Here is an 18170-nt window from a genome sequence, read left to right on the forward strand (position 1 = left end):
TTCTCTTCCTGTTATCTTTGTGAACCGCCACCTACCCAGTTGCCCAAGTCAGAAACCTGTAAATTATTCCAGACACTTCCCTTTCTCTTTCTACTCACAGTCAATACATGTAAACTGTAGAGATTCTGCTTCTTTAGTCCAAATTCAGAAATTTGATGATGCTCTCTCTACCATGGAGGTTTTAGTGACACCCCCTCTGATTCCAACAAGATAAAAATCTAAATTCCTTCCCCAAAGAGGTCAAGCCTTTCACTATCTAACCCTTGCTCACCTCTACATAAGAATCTTTTTTCACACCTGGTCTCCTCCTCTACAATTTATTTTCTACCCTCCAGTATTACTTATATACCTATATTATCCAGAACATGCCACATTCTTGTGCTTTTCTGACTTCTACTTAACTATCCCCTCAGCTTTATAAAAGTCTTCCCTAAGTTGTCTATTTGGTGAAACCTTCCCTGGCTCTGACACCCAGAATGGCTTTCTCTGTGCTCTCATGAAACTTCTTATCTCCATTGTAACAATAGTCATCAGGTAGAATAATTGGCTGTTTCATGGAGATGAGAGTCACTCTTTTATCCCTTTCATATGCGGTGCCTACTAAATCGCTGATAACTCAATAATTTTTGATTGAATGAACAAATGGTGGGGGGGGTTGTTACATTTCTCATCATGCTTCCAGTTTATATATCAAGAGATCAGTGATCACAGCATGAGTTCTTAGTTCATTTTTTTTTGTTTACTGAATGTTTTCTGTTTGAACTCTGTTCAAGAACAAGAAAGATCAAGAGCTGTGAATTCAGTGTAGAAATTATGAAGATGTTGTTGCACTGAAGACGGGGGAATGGAAGAGCCTCAGTAGTTATTTATGACTTTCAAGATCCATCTTGCATGGTGATAAACTTCTGTGAAGAACCCTTCACTTCCCAGGGTGATACTTCCTTTGGCCCAGGACAAGATTCCATGCAACCTGCCATCACAGATGGCCGGGGCGGCTGAAACTTCCTGCCAGAGAGAAGGAATAGGAGGTCAATGTTGCTTTGTCCTCATGGAACAAGAATAAATCCCAAGAGGTGGTATATTATAGTTGCAGAGGCATCTAAAGGACGGGACTCATTTGTTTTTGAAAGGTAACAACCCTCTCTTCACGTCCACCTAGATCTCACCTCTCTTGGTTCAAGCTCGAGCCCAAACTGAATGGAAGAAAGAGGAGAAGGGACAAATGATTCTACCCAGAGTCTTTTCCATTGTAAAATGAGGGAAGGGGAACTAATGACAAACCCAAAATCTCGGGGGAGAGAGGAGAGGGACTCCAGGCCTTTTGGATGAGTGCCATGTGATTTTCCTCAACTACCTTCAAAGTCCCCTTGCTCTCTTTCTGTCTGAAGAAAGTTACCTTAGTTCTAGATAAGATGTTTAAAGGTTGTCCCACACACATGATGTGTGCTGCCATTATTTGTCCCACCATGTTCTGGCAGTCATTGAGGGGGAGAGAATATTGGTTTATCCAAGTCAGGATGTCAGGGTCGCTGACTGTGGGGAAAAGGAAGACAAATAACATCTAGTCACTCTGCTTATCACACATACTCTTGTAATCGGCCCCTATTTTGAGAAATCCTTCTTAAGGTTTCTCATTCAATATCTGTGTCAAATCAGTAGATTCAGAACATGATGTCCCCCTCACATCAGAAATCAGATCTGTAGTTCCCTCTCTACTTGCCTAATTTATAAACCTTTCAAAACCCATGAAAAGATTATAAATGACATAAAAGCAGTCAGACACAAAGCCATTGTCCCTAAGAAACCTTTATTTTTGGCATCGAATTTTTTACATTTAATCATAAAGGGAAAAAACTATTTTTAATGTGTCTGAAGCTGTTTTTTAATGAAATAGATTGTTTAAAAGTGGATTATTTGTAAGTGTATGAAGTTATGGTGCTCATCTTCCTCATAGTGATTGTTACTCAGCTGTTAACCTTAGGATGCAAGGATTCTGACCACAGTATTAAAGAATTCTAATCTCTGGTGGAGAGTGACAAGGAGGAAGGAAACAACAAAACTGATTAGAGATTGCTCAAACTAAGCCTAGTGTCACTTATGGAGCAGAATTTTTCTCATAGTGTATCCAACCTAGTGTCCTAAAACACAAAGTGTCAGGTCAGACAAGAAAGAGGGGAGTTATGTTCAGTTTTAAGTTTTTATGGGAATTGAATTGAAATGCATAGAATAAGCTAGGTGAAAGTAACCAAGTACTTGAAATAATGAATTCCTAACAAATATTTGAGGCCTTGCACCAAAGAGCTTACAGAATTATTTTGTCACTGTGATTCTGGCATAAAGAACCTATGTGATAAAACCTTCATATGATTTTATTTTGTTTTCAAATGATATGTAATAAATTATTTTTCGATTACTTTGAATAAGGCTTGTAAAGTCAAGGATAAAAATTGTAAACTTCAATTTGCTTAGAAAAAAATATTCATTTAGATTCCCAGGAATGTTGCTTCTGAATTAAAAATGAAATTGCCAAATACTGAGAATATCAAAGTTCTCACTTTTTGTTTTTTTTTTGTTTATTTGTTTTTGTTTTTGTTTTGTTTTACAGGAAAGATAGGAGTGTTCTGTGGCTATCAGCCCAGGGTTTAAACTTGATTAATATCATTACATTTGCCTCAGTGGACACAGTTTCATCGAGCTGATCAATCAGTGTCACTTTTTAAAGTCAGCCAATCAGACCGCCTGCAATAAACATGCCTCAAAGTGCCAAGCAGTGAACAACAATCTCACACAACAACCATGCCTCTATAGACATCAACCCCCTTAAGCTTCTTAAAGTCTTATAATCCCTGTTCAAAAAACTTCTCCCAAACCGCATATAGTCCCAGTACTCTGCTCTGCTCAGGGAGACTTTGTCTGCTCAGCATTGTTCTTCCTCACTGTGATCAGCAATAAATTTAGCTTTATCATTTCATTTCAGATATTGAGTGGTGCCCCATCATCCTTTGACAATACAGAGAGCCCGATGGGTTACTAGCAGCCACATGAAGTAAAGGCCACCGACAGTCAACAGATGCGTAAGAAAGCAACTCTCTTCCTCAAGTGCCCGTGGTGAGACATGCTTCTGCAGAGACCAGGTCCCCTCTGCCCATGCCAATGAGAGCTGAGAGGCTGGAGACATGTATGCCTGAAGCAGAGGCTGTGGCAGTTTTTCCCATTGGTAGGTCGGGCCAGAGAGACACCAACAGTATGTCATAATCAAGTCCCCTGTGCATGCCCTGGTGTCCACTTCTAAGGGGGACTGTTGGATGAAGCAGCAGGTATAAAAGTTGCCTTCTGTGTATAGGAGCAGCTCCCTCAGCCACCCCCACCTCTCTGGGTCCACCTGAGTGAATCATATCGATATAGGTGTGGTTGTCTGCGGCGGGGGATGGGGAGTATCTTCTGCCAGCTCCCCACATGCTCTGTTTTTGTTTTCCCACTGCTGCTTGATGAATTGCTTGCTGGACTGTCAGCAGCCATCAAGAAGACAGTGAGCTACCCTCCCACAAGATGCCTTGATACTGTCTTTAGAGTGAGGACTCCTGGTTCCCCCAACCATTATTTGAATTCAGTTCCCCAGACTCTGGTCTTGAATGTTCTAGAGATACCACAGTTCCTGTGGCTCTACTCATTGGTATCAGATTGGCTGCCCTGTATCAGCCTCTTCGGATTTTATCTCTCGGCAGGATAAAGTCCTGGCAGTAATCACGAGGGTCAGGAACATTACCTCATACCTGCCATTCCCTTCACGTAAATCCCTCCACATTTTCCCCCAGCTCCAAAACCTCCTCAGGATGAAGAACAGAGTCGAACACTTACGGTTTTTGTATTCATTCCAAGTCCAGGTTGGGATAAAGCAGGAATCGTTAAATGCTAAGGGTTCCATAGATATGGCTATGGTTCCCACGTGGGAGTTGAGCGCAGCAGCCTTGGACAATTTTATCAGCATCAGGTCATTCTCCAGAGATTGTGCTTTGAATTCAGGGGAGGGCACAGTCAGTGAGTAATTCCGTATCTGCTCTTTCTTATTTTTGACGCTGGGTTGATAAACTCCCAGTCGGATTTTAACACTTTGGAAGAAAAAGGGCAAGGAGATAGAGAAGAGCAGGGTCAAAGAATGTCAGAACCACAAAAAATGCCAGAACTGACCCCTCCCCCCAACCATCTTAATTTTGTCTCTCAGACTTGGAAACTGAAGTGACCTGCTTTGGTTTGTGAAAGAGTACTAATAGTTTACGGGGTTGTAGAGTCTAGAGTCAGTGTGTATATAAAACCTGGGGTGTATCTGCCACCTCGAGTGCACTTGGTACAGTCTAGTATTGTTTATTATTATTATTATTATTATTATTATTATTATTAAGATTTGGAAAACATGCATGGGCAGGTGATAGAGATGTGCCCGCACTCCATTGTCCCAAGCAGCTCTTGAGCAAGTGTATTGAACCCTTCACTTCTGGATATTCTTAGGTCTCTCCCAGCCCCTCTATAGCCCCCATGTCATTATATTTATGATGTGCTGCCTACTTTTATCACTGATTCCCAGGGCTCTTAATCTATCAGGATGCCCACTTATCATTTTTCATTATATTCCCTGGACACATTCCAACATACACGCTTCTATCCCAGGAGTCCAATCATGCTACAGATACAAGAGCCATTTCCTACAAAAACCATTCATGCATTAGATCTGGCTGAGAGAAGAACATCAAGTTTTCCAACTCCAGTTCTTGGGAGGGGATGAACTGTCTTTACTTCATATTTCTTATGATGTGCAGAGCAGAGATCCCATCTGTGTTTGGGGTTTTTCTTTGTTTTGTGTTTTGTGCTTTTTTCAATACTTTATCTTTTTATTTTAAGTCAAGGTAGTTAACATATACTATAGTATTTGGTTTCAGGAGTAGAATTCAGTGATTCATCGCTTACATACAACACCCAGTGCTCATCCCAACATGTGCCCTCTATAATGCCCATCACCCATTTAGCCCATCCCCCCTCCAGCAACTCCATTTGTTCTCTATATTTAAGATATGGTTTGTCTTCCTGTTTTTATCTTATTTTATTTTTCCTTCCTTTCCCCTATGTTCATCTTTTGTTTCTTTAATTCCACATAGGAGTGAAATCACATATTTATCTTTCTCTGACTGACTTATTTCACTTAGCATAATACACTCTAGTTCCATCCATGTTGTTGCAAATGGAAAAATTTCATTCTTTTTGATCTCCAAGTAACATTCCATTATATATATATATTCCATACATATATATATATATTCCATTATATATATATATTCCATATATCTATATTCCAAATATATATTCCATATATATTTATATTCCATATATATTTCCATATATATCTATATTCCATATCTATATATATTCCATATCTATATATTCCATATATCTATATATTCCATATATCTATATATATCACATCTTCTTTATCCGTTCATCAGTCGATGGACATTTGAGCTCTTTCCATAATTTGGTTATTGTTGATAATGCCATTATAAATATTGGGGTGCATTTGCCATTCAAATCAGCATTTTTGTATCCTTTGGATAAATAACTAGTAGTGCAATTGCTAGTTCGTACGGTAGCTCTGTTTTTAATTTTTTGAGTAACCTCCATACTGTGTTTTCTGAGTGGCTGCACCAGTTTGCATTCCCACCAACAGTGGAAAAGAGTTCCCCTTTCCCTGCATCCTTGCCAACATCTGTTGTTTCCTGAGTTGTTAATCTTAGCTGTTCTGACAGGTGTGAGTTGGTACCTCACTGTGGTTTTGATTGGTATTTCTCTGATGATGAGTGATATTGAGCATCTTTTCATGTGTCTATTAGCCATCTGGATGTCTTCTTTGGAGAAGTGTCTGTTCATGTCTTTTGCCCATTTCATCACTGGATTATTTGTTTTTTAGGTGTTGAGTTTGATAAGTTCTTTATACATTTTGGATACTAATCCTTTATCTGATATGTCATTTGCAAATATCTTCTCCCATTCTGTCGGTTGCCTTTTCGTTCTGCTGATTGTTTCCTTTGCTGTGCGGAAGGTTTTATCTTGATGAGGTCCCACTGGTTCATTTTTGCTTTTGTTTCCCTTGCCTTTGGAGAGTGTTTAGTAAGAAGTTGCTGCGGCCAAGATCAAAGAGGTTGCTGCCTGTTTTCTCCTTTAGAATTTTGATGGTTTCCTGTCTCATATTTAGGTCTTTAATCCATTTTGAATTTATTTTTGTGTATAGTATAAGAAAGTGGTCCAGTTTTATTCTTCTGCATGTTGCTGTCCAGTTCTCCCAGCACCATTTGCTGAAGAGACTGTCTTTTTTCCTTCGACATTCTTTCCTGTTTTGTTGAAGATTAGTTGGCCATAGATTTGTGGGCTCTCTATTCTGTTCTATTGATCTGTGTGTCTGTTTTTGTGCCAGTACCATACTGTCTTCATGATTACAACTTTAATAATACAGCTTGAAGTCCAGAATTGTGGTGTCTCCAACTTTGGTTTTCTTTTTCAACATTAGTTTGCTTATTTGGGATCTTTTCTACACAAATTTTAGAATTATTTGTTCTAGCTCTGCAAAGAATGCTGGTGTTACTTTGACAGGGATTGTATTGAATGTGTAGATTACTTTGGGTAGTACAGACATTTTTTTTTTAATTTTTTTTTTCAACGGTTTTTATTTATTTTTTTTGGGACAGAGAGAGACAGAGCATGAACGGGGGAGGGGCAGAGAGAGAGGGAGACACAGAATCGGAAACAGGCTCCAGGTTCCGAGCCATCAGCCCAGAGCCCGACGCGGGGCTCGAACTCACAGACCGCGAGATCGTGACCTGGCTGAAGTCGGACGCTTAACCGACTGCGCCACCCAGGCGCCCCGGGTAGTACAGACATTTTAATAATATCCTATCTATGAGCATAGACTGTTTTTCCATTTCTTGGTATCTTCTTCAATTTCTTTCATAAGATTTCTATAGTTTTCAGTATACAGATCTCTTTCCTCTTTGTTTAGGTTTATTCCTGGGTATCTTATGGTTTTGGTGCAGTTGTAAATGGGATCAATTCCTTGATTTCCTCTCCTGCTACTGCATTATTGGTGTATGGAAATGCAACTGATTTCTGTATGTTGATTTCATTTTATTTTTTTTAACATATTTATTTATTTTGAGAGAAAGAGGGAGACAGAGAATCCCAAGCAGGCTCCTCACTCAGCACAGAGCCCCAGATGGGGCTTGAACTTATGAACCATGAGATCATGACCTTCGCCAAAATTGGGAATCAGATGCTTAATGAACTGAGCCATCCAAGCACCCCACTGTATGTTGATTATATATCCTGTGACTTTGCTGAATTCATGTATCAGTTCTAGCAATTATTTGGTGGAGTCCTTTGAGTTTTCCACACAGAGTATCATGTCATCTGAGAAGAGTAAAAGTTTGACTTCTTCCTTGCCAATTTGTATGCCTTTTATTGTCTGATTACTGAAGCTAGGACTTACAGATGTTGAAGAACAGTGCTGGTAGTGGACATCTCTGTTGTGTTCTTGACCTTAGGGAAAAAGCTCTCAATTTTTCCATATTGAGGATGATATTAGCTGTGGGTCTTTGTATATGCCCTTTATGATGTTGAGGTATGTTCCTTCTATCCCTAGTTTCTTGAGGGTTTTTATCAAGAAAGGATGCTGTATTTTGTCAAATGCTTTTTCTGCATCTATTAAGAGGATCATATGGTTCTTATCCTTTCTTTTATTAAGGTGGTGAATCACATTGATTTGTGAATACTGAGCCAGCCCTGCTGCCCAGGAATAAATCCTACTTGATCATGGTGAATAATTCTTTTAACATACTGTTGAATTCAATTTGCTAGTATCTTTTTTTTTTTTTTTTAATTTTTTTTTTCAACGTTTATTTATTTTTGGGACAGAGAGAGACAGAGCATGAACGGGGGAGGGGCAGAGAGAGAGGGAGACACAGAATCGGAAACAGGCTCCAGGCTCCGAGCCATCAGCCCAGAGCCTGACGCGGGGCTCGATCTCACAGACCGCGAGATCGTGACCTGGCTGAAGTCGGACGCTTAACCGACTGCGCCACCCAGGCTCCCCAATTTGCTAGTATCTTGTTGAGAATTTTTTCATCCAGCTTCCTCAGGGATATTGACTGTAATTCTCCTTTTTAGTGGGGTCTTTGATTTTGGAATCAGTGTAATGTAGGCTTCATAGAATGAGTTTGGAAGTTTTTCTTCCATTTCTATTTTTTGGAACAACAAGAAGAATAGGTATTAACTCTTCTTTAAAGGTCTGGTAGAATTCCCCTGGGAAGCCATCTGGCCCAGGACTCTTGTTTGTTGGGAGATTTTTGATTACTGATTCAATTTCTTTGCTGGTTATGGGTCTGTTTAAATTTTATATTTCTGGGGCACCTGGGTGGCTCAGTCAGTTAAGCGTCCATCTTCAGCTCAGGTCATGATCTCACGGTCTGTGAGTTCAAAGCCCGCATCGGGCTCTGTGCTGACAGCTCAGAGCCTAGAGCCTGCTTCAGATTCTGTCTCCCTCTCTCTCTGCCCCTCCCCCTCTCACACTCTGTCTCTCTCTCACTCTCAAAAATAAATAAACATTAAATTTTTTTTTAAGTTTTATATTTCTTCCTGTTTCAGTTTTGGTTGTGCATGAGTTTCCAGGAATTTGTCCATTTCTTCCAGACTGTCCAGTTTGTTGGCATATAATTTTTCAGAGTATTCTCTTAAAGTTGTTTGTATTTGATGTGTTGGTTGTGATCTCTCCTCTTTCATTCATGATTTTATCATGATTTATTTTATTTGGGTCCTCTCTCTTTTCTTTGTGATACATCTGGCTAGGGGTTTATCAGTTTTATTCTTTCAAAGAACCAGCATTTAGTTTCATTGATCTGTTCTACTGGGGTTTTTTGTTTGTTTGTTTGTTTGTTTCTGTATCATTTATTTCTGCTCTAATCTTTATTTTTTTCCTTCTTCTTCTGGCTTTAGGTTTTATTTGCTACTCCTTTTCTAGCACCTTTTAGATGTAAGGTTAGGTTGTGTATTTGGGACCTTTCTTGCTTCTTGAGATAGGCCTGAATTGCAATGTACTGAATGCAATTGTAATCCTCTTAGGGCTGCCTTTGTGGCATCCCAAAGGCTTTGGGCTGTCATGTTTTCATTTTCTTTTGCTCCCATGTACTTTTTAATTCTTTCATTGATTTCCTATTAACCATTCATTCTTTAGTAGGATGTTCTTTAGCCTCCATGTATTTGGGGGCTTTCCAAATTTTTTCTGTGGTTGATTTTAAGTGTTACAGCATTGTTATCTGAAAATACGCATGGTATGATCTCAGTCTTTTTGTACCTGTTGAAGGTTGATTTGTGACCCAGTATGTCTTCTATTCTGGAGAATGTTCCATTTGCACTTGAGAAGAATCTGTGTTCTTCTGCTTTAGGATGAAATGTTTTGAATATATCTGTTAAGTATATCTAGTCCAGTGTGTCATTCAAAGCCATTGTTTCCTTGGTGATTTTCTGCTTCAGTCCATTGCTGTAAGTGAGGTGTTAAAGTCCCCTACTATTAGGGTATTTTTATCAATGGATTTCTTTATGTTTGTTATTAATTGACTTATATATTTGGGGGCATATATGTATAATATATATATGTATAATATATATATGTATTATATATATGTATATATATGTATAATATATATATGTATATATATGTATATATACATATATATATATATATATATATATATTAGCTGAATATTAGTTATTCTCCATGAGAGAGTTTCCTGACACCTTCCTATTGATCTCCTCTTAAGCCACCCAAATGGGTGTTACTTTTCCCATTGGGAAGGATATCCTCTCTCTTTCTGGGTCTTCTGGTTCCTTTAGAATGTCATTAAGACTTGCCAGGATATCCTATAAGACTTGCTTTTCTTTAAATAGATCCCTCCCAGTCCCAAGAACAAAGGGATACTTACGGTAAGGGGCAGTGGGCAGCTGTCAGTACCCACTCAGGGTGAATGAGAGTCCCCACACAGGGTTCTGGGCTGGACTGCAAGTAGACCATGTAAGGAATAGTAAAATCTTCTGGTAAGTTCAGCTTATCAGCTTCAGACTCTCTGGCCAACATGACTCCTAAAGAATTGACAGAATCACAGGTAGAGAGAGAGTCAAACAGGTTGTGGGGCAACACTTAGGGTAGTTTTTTTCAGCCTAAGGTTTTCAGAGATAATACCAAGGACTTCAAATTATTTTAAACATCTTTTTAAAAATCAGAGAGAATCATGCATGCCACCCAAGCTATATGCTTCAGGGACACTGTCCTTGGTTGAGAAGGAAGCATATTAACATTAACTCATGGGCTGATCAGGGACTCTTGACTGGCAGTGTGGTGTATTATAAAAATGGGGGAAAGTGAATTATTCCTTTCAAAACATTATTTTAAATTAACATGCCAACCAAGCATGGAAGTAATGATTGCATACCACCTGCCTTTGGTAGTGAGGGGGATGGAAAGGCTTTGGGCAGGGCCCTGGGGCCTCCAGTGCACTGCCCCCGGCCTGCCTGCCTTCCCTGCCCACACTTCTGAGTCCATCTGCCAGGCAGAGGGAAGCATGGCTGTCCAGGGAAAGTGGCAGGATAAGGTATCACACATTCGATCCTCAGGAGAGAGTGGGGCACTATAGTGACATATTCCAACTTGTTCACAGGTCTCAGAGGGGATGGGAGAGCCCGCTGATGGGATAAGCCACATGGCTAGAGGTTCCTTTTGTTTTTTTCAACAGTTAATTGAAGGAAATGCCTGCCTCTTCCTGTCTCTTCAGCTGTGGCTGACTGCTTCCCCTTCTGACCCTCCCAACCCTCCTGACCACTGTCCCATCCCTCGCCAGGAGGCCCAGGCCAGCCACTCACCAACTGCACTCAGGAGAGTGAAGACGAGACAGGGCTTCATGGCGGGCAGTGATCTTGCACTGGATCAAGCTGTAAATGTCCCAATCCTTAGTCCAAGTGCCCTTGGCAAAGACAGCTGGGGAGAAACATTAACTGGGGTTTAGGAGGAGAAGCAAAAATCTTATAGCAGTCTTGAAACTAGGGCTCAAACCCCAATTGTATAAGGCCTGGTTGGGCGCTGTCTCTGATCTGGGTGCAAGAGAGGAAGTAGCAGACCAAGTCAAACCCCTGGTGCTTCTTCTCTGATCCCAAATATCTCAGGAGTTATGATGTATCTGCTGACATTTTTCATCCCTCTCTGTGACATAGCCTTTCTTTGTTGTCCCCTCCTCCCTTTGTGACTGGGTCCCCTCTCTCTCTGCCCTCACTTGCTGTCTCCCTTCTTCTAAAGAGTCCCTCTGCCATTCTTAGAGACTCATCAAACACTGGGATGTGAAATAAATGTAACAAGTCTTTCCCCACCCCCATTTTCATAATGAGGCAGCTGTGGTCCTCATGGAAGTTATTGGCAAAGTCAGGACTCGGCCCTGAGTCTCTAGATTTTCTCTGCCATATCGAACTTTATCTGAGCCCTGTGCTCCCAGAAGACAGTGGCTGTCAAAAATCCTCTGGCACTTTTGTGCTCAGGGAAATGGCTTACCACAAAGAATTACCCTTCCACACACGAGTTACTAGAGACTCCATCCACTCTTTCTCATGGCTCCTGTAGAGCTTGGGATGACTCCCCTGTTTACCTGTGACAAGGCCAAACACCTTTCCCAGTTTGCTTGTAACTGCTGAGGTGGCCAGACAGACCCTCCAACTTCCCCGTTCTTCATCTCACGAATGATTAGCTAGGCTTAGAACTCTTTATTACCTTGCAACTGGCTACACATAGAGAAAACGCTTTCTGTTCAGCTGAGAAGTCCCGACTGGAAAATAATTGTTTTTTTGTTTTGTTTTGTTTTGTTTTACTGCAAATCTCCACACCTGTAACTTGTTTCTTACTCCCTCTAAGGTGTCTTCAGATAAAACCATCTTGCTGAGACTCTCTGATCTTTGGATCTGGGGTGCTCTTACTGAATAGTCTGAATACAGCCAATCCCTTTCCATGTATACTTTTTGTCTTTCACATGTATTACTCTTTTCAATATTCCTCTTTATAAGTTAGCCTTACATGATAACTTCCTGACTGTACCCCCCAGACATATGAAATAAATGTGGGTTCAATCAGGGATATTGGTTTACAATTTTCTTTTTTTGTGATGTCCTTCTCTGGCTTTGGGATCAGGCTCATGTTGGCCTCATAGAATGAGTTCAGAAGTGTTCCCTCCTCTTCAACTGTTTGGAAGAGTCTGAGAAGGATTGGTGTTAATTTCCTCTTCAAGTGTTCGGTAGAATTTGCCAGTGAGGTCTGGCCATGGATTTTCTGTGCTGGGAGGTTTTTGATTACTGATTCAATCTCTACTCCTCACTGATCTGTTCAGATGATCTATTTATAAAGTGCTCAGAACAGTGAGTTCTAATGGCAAATAGTAAATGCTATATAAATGCTTGTTTTGTGAAATAACTGGAACCTTAGTATCTCCAGATTTTTCAGGCTTCTGGGGATGCCTTCTTTTTCTTAACATCTAAGTATTGTTGTGAAGTCCTACAGAGCGATGAAAAGCATGAGCTCTGGAGTCCAGCTTCTAGGATTTCATTCCTGGCTGCAGGACTTCCTAGCCGCCTTATCCTGAGAAAAACATTTGACCTCTTTAAGCCTCAGGGAGGAAAGAGTATTTGTACCTATCTCATAGGATACTTGTGAGGATTGAATACTACTGAAAAGCATGTAAGAATGGTGCAACACATTGAGAAACAAAAACAATAAATACTAGTTGTTATAATGATGATGATTACATTTTCCACCCCTGCAACGAGAAATGGCTCCTGAATACTAAGAAGAGCAAACCTTCAGTGTGTCTCTGGTTCACAGAATTGTGTATTTTGGCTCAGCACTGTCCCAGAATATGCTGCTCGTGAAAGTCAGGGATTCGGGGTTATTAAGTACCATGGGTTTAAAGTGTGCCCAGTCTAATACAGCTCTTTCTACGGAAATAAATTACTACCCCCTCCGGTTGTAACCAGGTTTCATGTGTGACACCCGGTGACAAATGTGGGACTCTGAACAGATGTGGGAGGAAGAGGAGGAGGACGGAGCTGGTCAGTAGTCCCAGCCTGCCCTGCGGGGCACTCATTCTCAGCAGGCTTCCTCCTCAGAGAAGACTTTTGTAAGGTGGCAAGGACTACCACCAAGTTTTGTGAACTAAAAAGCCTGGGAATTTCACTAAAAACAAGTGACATTTTTGTTTCGTAAAATCTATTCCATGTTTATTGAGAAAAATATAGAAAAGTAACAACAGAGATATGAAACAACAGTAAAAACTCACTAATTATAACTCCACTTAAAGTTGTCCACTATTAGCATGGCTAGCATTGCAATACTTTTTGCTCTGCCCATCCTCTCTCATTTTCCCTCAATAAAAAAAGTTAATAGTTCTTTGACTTTTCTCTTAAGAGCATTTTCAGGTTCACAGCAAAACTGAGAGGAAGATACAGAGACTTCCCATGTGCCGCCTGACCTCCCCGATCTCACACATGCATACAACCTCCCCCATTATCAACATCCCCACCAGATCGGTGCATCTATTACAATGGATGAACCCACATGGACACATTATTGCCACCCAAAATCCGTAGTTTACCTAGGGTTCCCCCTTGGTGTTATACATTCCATGGGTTTGGCCAAATGTACAGTGACATGTGTCATCATAGCATAACACAGAGTATTTTCACTGCCCTAATAGTCCCTGGGCTCTGTCTATTCATCCCTTCCCCCAACCCCTGGAAACTACTGGTCTTTTTCTTGACTCCATGGTTTTGTCTTTTCCAAAATTCCATATAGTTGGAATCATCCAGCATTTAGCCTTCTCATTTTGGCTTCTGTCACTTAGTAATATACATTTAAGTTGCCTCCGTGTCTTTTTGTAGCTTGATAGCTCACTTTTGTTTTAGCCCTGAGCAATACTCCATTGGCTGGGTGTCCCACAGCTTATTTATCAACACACCTATGGAAGAACATCTCTGTTGCTTCCAAATTTTGACAATTATAAATAAAATTGCTGGAAACATCCATGCACAGATTTTTGTGTGGAGAGAAGTTTTCATCTCGATTGTTGGATTATGTTTCAGCAGATTCCATAGCTGAGATGGGGTATAAACAGACAATGATTAGACTGAGTTACTCAGAATAAATGAGTATCTCTAAGACTAAATAAAGACTTTTGTATTTGTATCCATTCAACGAGACAGAACTGCTTAATGGACTTTTAAAAGTGAGACTAAAATAATACAAAGACAGTAAGTAAATATCTTTATTTTTAAAAGCGTTTGAAAAGTTGATATCAATACCAAAATAACATGCCATAAAAGATAAATGATGGGAGCGCCTGGATGGCTCAGTCGGTTAAGCGTCCGACTTCAGCTCAGGTCATGATCTCACAGTCTGTGAGTTCGAGCCCCGCATCGGGCTCTGTGCTGACAGCTTAGAGCCTGGAGCCTGCTTCAGATTCTGTGTCTCCCTCTCTCTCTGCCCCTCCCCTGCTCATGCTCTGTCTCTGTCTGTTTCAAAAATAAATAAAAACATTAAAAAAAAAAGATAAATGATGACAATGGTTCAGACTTCAATAATGAATTTAAATAAGGTTTGTAGGGTAAAAGAGGCTTCTCTATGTCTTATTAGAGCAAATATTCTCTGATAAATTCATCTTGAGCATATGTTGAAATTCTTTCCTGGCTAATGGGAAAACTAACAAGTGGATTATGGTGTGTACCAGTATGAAGTAAACTTCTACCCAGCCTGTCTATCCTGTATGAAAAAAATATTTGCATAAGGAACTAAGCTTCTAGGTGCAGATATCACTTTATTTTACACAGCTCCAAAAGGTCACAACCATGAGGTTGACAGTTGAGAGCCATCTTAGGGTTTACAGGAGCAAGTGATACATAAAGAAAACTCATCTGTTGCTATGATTAGACATGGCAAGAAAAAAAACCACTTTTGTCTCTATGCAGTTGTTCCTAATCTCAGATTGTTACCTCCTTATATTTCCGTATTTTTCTGCACAGATACCATGTCTTCCTGGATCTTATTGAATTATGAATTAGGTATTTACTTGGAGTAAATATATTTTGGTGAGAGATATCTCTTCTGACTCTACAAAGTGGCTTTTTATTTCAAATTATAGGATGCTTTCATAGGTCTTTTTATGTGTTTCTCAGATTATACAGTTGACCCGTGAACAGCATGGGTTTGAACTGCACAGATCCACTTATATGCGGACTTCTTACAGTACAGGACTGCAAATGTATTTTCTCTTCCTTCTGATTTTCTTAACATTTTTCTCTGGTTTTCTTTATTGTAAGAATACCGCATATAGTGCATATAACATACAGAATATGTGTTAATCAACTGCTTGTGTTATCAGTAAGGCTTCTGGCCAATAGTAGTCTATTAGTAGTTAAGTTTTGGGGGAACCATGAGTTATACAAGGATTTTTGACTCTGCAGGGTGTTGGTGCCCCAACCTTCATATTGTTGAAAGGTCAACTGTACTTTAGAAGCAGGTGTGTACTTTCCAGTCATCCACCCCTTTATCTGGTTTGCTTTTCTGTAGCATTTGCATTGATCAGCATTATAGTCTACCGTCTCTGTTTATTTGTTTTCTATTTACCCAGTGAGAACACATATACCATGAAGGTAGGGTTTTGACTATTTCTTCTGCTGTATCTTTAGAGCATAAGACAGGGTGGGGACATTGTAGGTCATCATTAAGTATTTGTTGAGTACGTGGTTGGATAGATGAATGAAATAGTTACATTGTCTCCACTGAGGGACGTACCAGATATATTTAATCAATCTTCTATTAATGGATCTTTGGATTGTTTCTGGATTTTCAGATTACATAGACAATGTATCAATACACACCCTGGATTACTCTAGTGGAGATTGTGGCTGCCTTCTTAACATCCACTCCTCCTTCTCTTGGTAACCATCCTTATAACCATTCAGTTAACCAAACACGTACCAAGTTCATTGCGGAATGAAGGTCCACCCCTTGCTCTTAGGTTATGCTGGGTAACCTAATTGTAAATTAATCAGCATAATCCCACTAGACTATTGACTCAGGTTTGTGCCAGTGACCAAATTCAGTGAAAGACACACATTATGATGTCTGCCAGGGACATCTGGGAAAGAAACTTCCTAGATCTGATGGGAGTAGCTTTATCTTTCCCCCTCGATATAGACAAGGTAGAGTCGGGCTCTGAGGGCCATTTCAATCACAAGGTTTTATCCTGAGGATAAAACTGACATTAATGCACAGGACAGAGACAGGAATCATAGGGTCCTTGACATTTTTGAATTGCTGAATCAGAGCATCCTTGAAGCCTTCCCAGTTTTTAAGCTTCCATTAGTACATCTTTAAAGGCCATTTGAGTTGGCTATTCTGTTCTTTGCAATGGAATGACTCCTAAATTATACACTCCCATTTATACTTTGTTTTTGTGGTTGTATGGATATTTCAATAGAATAGAGTTTTAGAAATGAAGTTTCTGGGTCAAAGAGCATACAGATTTTACATTTTAGTATAAATTTACAAATTATGAAGAGTTAGATTTTTTAAAAAGACAGTTGATAGAAAATGGCAAGATAGGCTGACGAGGGAATATTGAATAGTATCAAGAAAAAGGATTTTTTTCCATACTTTTCTTTGGACCTTCCCTTATCTCTCATCTTTTATATAGCTCCCTTAACCTGCCAGGTCTCTAAATCTGCCCTCTTCTTGCGGTGAGGTGGGTGGTGCTGGTGTGGAATACAAAATGTTTTAGAGGAAACGGGAGAATCTTTAAGGTCATTTGTTTCTGGAGAGAAGCCTGAGATATTTAGTTAAGGTAGATCTAAAGCTACCTATTTTAACATAGAGGAGTTATATATGAAATTAATTAATTTAGGCCATATGTGAACATGAAAGCAGTTCAATGAGAACTATGGAAATAAGACAGGACAACTTAGTTATGACCATATATTTAAGAGCCTTGAATGCAAGGCTAAGGAATTTGGCCTCCATCCCAGTGGAATTGACAAGGCAATATGAAGGGCTCAGGACTGGTTCCTATGAATGTGCCATCCAGAATTACAAAGGAATAGAAATTTGGTAATGGGGCATGTATCTTCCCATATTTTCCTCTTCCAAAATACCTGGTGTGGACTGTATGTTTGTGCCCCTCCCCCATGCCCACAAATTTATGTGCTCAAACCTAACCCACAACAGGACAGTATTAGGAGATTGGACCTTTGCAAGGTTTATATGGTCATAAGGCTAGAGACCCCATGATGGGATTAGCGTCCTTATAAGAAGAGACTAGAGCCCTCTCTCTGCCAGGTGAGGACACAGTGAGAAGGCCCCTGTCTACAAGCCAGGAAGTGGGCCTGCACTGTTTCCCACTGCACCTTGATCTTGGACTTCCCAGCCTCCAGAACTATGAGAAGTTAATATTTGTGGTTTAAGCCACCCAGTCTATGGCATTTTTCGTATAACAGCCTAAACCGACTAAGACAATATCCCTCCTTCACCTTATTACTGAGGCTGTGAACATTTTCCCGTTTCAAACCTCCTCCATCTGCTCCAGGATGTCCGTGCTTAGATCCCATTATATTCTTCTCCTGGATCCATACCGGATATGCACAGGAATCATGTGTTGGGACTTGTTCTCCAAACCAACTCTGTAGCCACGACTTCTATGACCTCAGTGTAATAGATCTGCTCTGTAAACTGACCTGCGTTTTCACTTTCTTTCTTTTATAGTTCAAAATAGTACATTATTTGGACTGGGATGTGGGGGTCTGGTGGTGGAAGATGGGCAATGGGTACAGATTGCCTGCAGACATCATGCCTGCAATAGCAATAAAATCCCAGTGGGAAAGCAAGAAAGATCTTAGAGAACTGGAATATATAGGTAGGTAAAATCTTGGGAAATGCAGGAAATCTGTGATTTGTACAAAAAAACAAATTCTCCATCTGGTGGTTTCCATTATCTAGCCTCACAGTTTCAGATGGACTGGAGCCAAAAAAAAAAAAAAAAAAGGAGACCATAGTGTCA

At 40.1% G+C, this 18170-nt stretch overlaps 1 protein-coding gene across 1 annotated transcript; it reads right to left on the reverse strand.

The window, feature by feature from the left end:
• Nucleotides 1-855: 855 nt before the first annotated feature.
• LOC115509292 (probable inactive serine protease 58) lies at nucleotides 856-10990 on the reverse strand. Its single transcript, XM_030308615.1, has 5 exons — nucleotides 10951-10990; nucleotides 10017-10173; nucleotides 3859-4109; nucleotides 1397-1533; nucleotides 856-1005 (listed from the first exon to the last, which is right to left on the reverse strand). The coding sequence occupies exons 1-5, from the start codon at nucleotides 10988-10990 to the stop codon at nucleotides 856-858; spliced, it is 735 nt and encodes a 244-aa protein (XP_030164475.1).
• Between the last annotated feature and the right edge of the window lie 7180 nt (nucleotides 10991-18170).

Source organism: Lynx canadensis, chromosome A2 (genome assembly GCF_007474595.2).
Source record: "Lynx canadensis isolate LIC74 chromosome A2, mLynCan4.pri.v2, whole genome shotgun sequence".
NCBI lineage: Eukaryota > Metazoa > Chordata > Mammalia > Carnivora > Felidae > Lynx > Lynx canadensis.